Raw genomic sequence first — 4,708 nt, 5'->3', positions numbered from 1 at the left:
ACACACAAATACATACACAAATACACATACTCACACACAAATACACACACACACACACAAATACACAAATACACACACACACAAATAGACACACACACAAATGCACACACACATTGCATTAAAGTTGAAAGCAAAGCGTCTTGTTGTTGGGTGGGTTTGTGTGTGTGTGTGTGTGTGTGTGGGTGGGTGGGGGGTGATGGGGTGGGGGGGGGGGGGAGAAGCCAGTGCATTGACTGCCATATGCGTTGGCCATGTAAAGGGAGAAAGGAGAAAGAGAGCGAAAGAAAAAAAAATAAGCGAGTGCGGCTTTTAGCGTCGATGTGTCCCAGTTCTGCTTCTGCGGGGTCTGGGCTGAGAGGATGGGGAGGAGAGGCAGAGCCGCAAAGGCAAAGCTGTGAGTGCGAGAGTGACAGATGGTCAGTCGTCAGTCCCCGGGGAGCCCTGAGCGCTCCGAATGGAGGCGCATGTCAATCACCGCGTCTCATGTGATGGCTCCTGCGAATGACGCGAAATGCCATATGGCCTTGGCATCGGAGCTGGTACCCTTTCAGCTTGGTACAGAGATGCCACTCTGCCTCTTGTCGATAGGTTGGGAGATGAGCAGCTTTGCGAGGAGGTTGGGTACCTCACCCAACACCGCTTAATCCCCAGAAGGTAACGTTGAACAATGAGATAAAAAAAAAAACACACACACACACTCCAACAGCCGCACTAATTACAGCAGGTAAGTTGTGAACGGTTTGGGAACCGATTCAATGCAAATCTCGATGCTACAGTATTTTTTTTTTGTTTTGTTTTTTTTATCGCCTGATCTGTTCAGTTCGGTTCAATTCAACGGTGTTTTGGAGCAAACGCCCGTCGCGTCTTTATCTATCTATCTATCTATCTATCTATCTATCTATCTATCTATCTATCTATCTATCTATCTATCTATCTATCTATCTATCTATCTATCTATCTATCTATCTATCTATTTATCTATCTATCTATCTATCTATCTATTTATCTATCTATCTATCTATCTCTCTATCTCTCTCTCTCTCTCTCTCTCTATCTATCTATTCTATCACTAAATAACTTCCTTATAACAATCCTTATAATTCCTTTATAACAATCTTTGCATTTGACCCAGAACCAACGTGTGTTAAAACATACAGCGAATGGGGAGTGGGGGGTGACGGGGGGGGCGATGACTTCAATAAATAGCAATAAATGTAAAATAAAATAAATGTCATTTGCAACTGTTCTGAATCGAATCATTTCGATTTATTTTTCGGTGGTGGGGGGGGGGGGGGATTTACAAAGGACAATGTTTATCAGCCGAAGTGTTCTGCTCTCCGCGCTATACCATCCTATCCAGAATTAGGGTTTTATATATATATATATATATATTTTTTATTTATTTTTTTGCAAAATTATTATTTTTTTAATATAAGTTTGTCCGAATGAAGTTGCACTGAAAAAAAAAACCGTCGGTAGAGACGTACCGTGTCGGTTTGCACGGAAATAAATGAGCTGTCGTGGCTTTTCCCCGAATTTCTCGGCGTTTTTAGAGATACGTCTACTACAATTTCAGACAAATCAAATAATTACCTATTTATTTTTTTCCCTGTGCACTGCCCGAGACCTACACGCGACCAATGTTACACAATACATAGCCCAACACACACAGGAGGGTCAGGGCACAGTCATCAATATCATCAGAAATATGTATTAATTTATTAATGTTTCCAATTGCCCGAGTGTGAAAAAAACACGAGGCTATGGACTCGGAGTGCGGGTTCAATCTTATATCGCTGCAGAAAACAAGAAAAAAATCAGATGTGATTAACGCACGATTGTGATATGAATTCTCTGACCCCCTCTTTTCCCCATTATTGTAACAAGAAAGTGTTTGGGTGTTTGTTTGTTTGTTTGTTTGTGTGTTTTTTTCGTCGGTGTTGAATTGCGGGGACTTGGACGAGGTCCAAATATCATCTCTAGATTTCTAGGACCAAAGTTCAGCGGAATATTGTGAAATGGGACGGATTCTGTCCACCAAAAAAAAAAACATAGTCTCTGTTAACGGTTTTCTTGTTTTAACACAAAACAAGAAAAAAAAAAGGTCAATAACAACGGGATGGGACTTCGAGGAAGTGTGAAAAACAGTCGTAAAATTTAGTCCTTACATTTTAAGAAAATAGCTCAATAGAATAATCACATGAACCCAAACCCACAGAGGGATACGAAGTGCCCAAAGCTTTTTTTTTTATTGTCATTTTGCCATAGAGGGCTTTTTTTTTTAATACATAGTCCCTGGTGTCTCTTCTCTGGCACCTTAATAATTCAGAGACCTTTGCAATGTCCAAAAGTCTCGTACTTGGTGCATATAACACACTTCTCTCTTGCGTTTATGTGCAGCTCGATGCAATGCTAATGTGTGTGTGTGTGTGTGTGTGTGTTTGTGTGTTCGAGTCCATCTTCAACTTGTAAATTGGTTTCCAATGTGATCAATGTGTAGGGAATTTGTGTGAGGGTTTGAATACGGTTTCTTACAATCCTTTTTAAAAAAAAATACTTTCCCTCCCCCGCCCGCTCCCCTTTTCCTTTCTTTTTCCTCCCTCCTCCCTCCTCCCCACCCCCACACGCCCACCTATCTGCCCATCTCCTTAGCAAACATGTTGACTCGCCTGTTCAGCGACTCCTCACTCATCCCCGAAGTCCAGAAGTACTCCAGCTGGATGGAGGAGAGCGACAGCGAGGATGATGACAAGATCGGGGAGGAAGGGAGCAGCGAGAACTGCGAACTGCAAGACAGTCAGGCGGAAGATGGCCTGAGTGGGATTCAGGAGAACGAAGAGGAGGAGACGGGGTTGGATGAGGACGAGGAGGGGGCGGAGGAGGAGGAGGAGGCTGATGAGGAAGATGGCACCAGGCCCAGGAAGCGTGGACCTAAGAGGAGGAAAATGACCAAAGCCAGGATGGAACGGTTCAAGCTCAGGCGACAGAAAGCTAACGCCAGGGAGAGGAACCGCATGCACGACCTCAACTCAGCCCTGGACAACCTGCGCAAAGTGGTGCCCTGTTACTCCAAGACCCAGAAGCTTTCCAAGATAGAGACCTTGAGACTGGCGAAGAACTACATCTGGGCTCTCTCCGAGATCCTGCGTTCCGGCAAGAGACCAGACCTGGTGTGCTACGTGCAGACACTTTGCAAGGGGCTCTCGCAGCCCACCACCAACTTGGTGGCGGGTTGCCTCCAACTCAACTCCAGGAATTTTATAACCGAGCCAGGCCAGGACACCTCCCGCCTGCACCCTCCCAACTCTTCCTTCGCCATGCACCCTTACTCCTACCAGTGCGCCAGGCTGCCCGGCCAGCAGTGCCCCAGCGGCGGCGGAGGAGGAGGAGGTGGGGGAGGTGGAGGAGGTGGAGGAGGTGGGGCTGGGGGTGGCATTAACAGCTCCCACCCGTTGAGAGCCCACCCTTACTGTGGCACTTACGAGCACCTGTACGGCAACGCGTCTCCAGACTACACCAGCTCCGAGTTTGAAGGGCCCCTGAGCCCACCACCACTTTGCACTAACGGTAGTTTCCCGGTGAAGCAGGACTCTGCCTCGCCAGAGCACGACAAGAACTACCACTACACTATGCACTACTCGGCCTTGCCCGGCTCTCGCCCGCCTGGACACAGCCTGGTCTTTGGCCCTCCTGGTCTTCGCAGTGGTGTGCACTCAGAGGCCCTGTTGTCCTATGACATGCACATGCATCAGGACAGAACGCCTATGTATGAAGAACTGAACGCCTTTTTCCATAATTAGAAGCAGGTTCACACTTAACCCCCTCCTCCACAACCCCATCACCCACTCCCCCTGCATGTCTGTCTTCTGTCTGTCTGTCTGTCTGTCTGCTGGTCCAGGTTAGCAAAAAAAAAACAACACAAAAAGATGCAAAAAGACAGGAACTCGCAGCTGTTCAATTTGCTGGCACATGGGGGGTTGGTAGGGGTTTGGATGGGAGGTGGGGAAGAGGAGGGGGTGGGGGTGGGCTGTGTTTTTAGAATTAAATACGAGACAACTGGAGTGTTGTCTCTCTGTCTATCTGTTTGTCTGTCCAGCCCCCATCACCTCCACCCCCTCGGGTTTAAACAAGTCTCTGTGATAAAACTGGCGCTTCATATATACAAAGTATATATACAAAATACGACCCAGTTTCAGTATTGGGCTTCCGAAAGTCTGCCAATTCGATGCAAATGCTGTAGTTGGATATTTTGTCAGTGTTTTATTTTAACTGAAGATGTAGTCTCTGTTTTTGGTGAGGAAAACAAATAGGGTCTTTGGGTGGGGGGAGAGAGAGAGAGAGAGAGAGATGGAGGGATTCTACAAATCTCTTTCAGATATATAAATAGAACGCAATGAAAATGTCACTCACACAGTGCTAATATTTGGGGGCAGGTATTTTAGGAACAATAATAATAATAACAATAATAATAAAAAGCAATAATGGAAATAATGATTCAAAAAATCTATGCAATCGATGTAGGAATTAAAACTCGCGTATCCTATAGGAATTACGATCGTAACGAGGGCCAATTTGCGTCTCCCACAGGTTTCTTTAGGGAAAAAAACGTGCACTTTGAATTGGGGTTAAAAACAAATCTATCCACTTTTCGCTTACTCACGCTTCTATATGATTCTTTTTCTTATACTTCTTTTTAAAAATAACAAAA

At 45.5% G+C, this 4,708-nt stretch overlaps 1 protein-coding gene across 1 annotated transcript; it reads left to right on the top strand.

Annotated features, from left to right (window-relative positions):
- The first annotated feature begins 701 nt into the window (after positions 1-701).
- neurod2 (neuronal differentiation 2) lies at positions 702-3,800 on the top strand. The gene is made up of 2 exons (XM_042343310.1): positions 702-724; positions 2,653-3,800. The coding sequence occupies exon 2, from the start codon at positions 2,658-2,660 to the stop codon at positions 3,798-3,800; it is 1,143 nt and encodes a 380-aa protein (XP_042199244.1). The 5' UTR covers positions 702-724; positions 2,653-2,657.
- The last annotated feature ends 908 nt before the right edge of the window (positions 3,801-4,708 follow it).

This window comes from Callorhinchus milii, unplaced genomic scaffold (assembly GCF_018977255.1).
Source record: "Callorhinchus milii isolate IMCB2004 unplaced genomic scaffold, IMCB_Cmil_1.0 Scaffold23, whole genome shotgun sequence".
Lineage (NCBI taxonomy): Eukaryota > Metazoa > Chordata > Chondrichthyes > Chimaeriformes > Callorhinchidae > Callorhinchus > Callorhinchus milii.
The sequence above is the reverse complement of the archived record's forward strand: the minus strand, read 5'-3'. Positions and strand labels throughout refer to the sequence as shown.

What these genes read in the sequence shown, in the direction of transcription:
- neurod2 (XM_042343310.1), top strand. Translation starts at nt 2,658, where the DNA reads ATGTTGACTCGCCTGTTCAGCGACTCCTCACTCATCCCCGAAGTCCAG.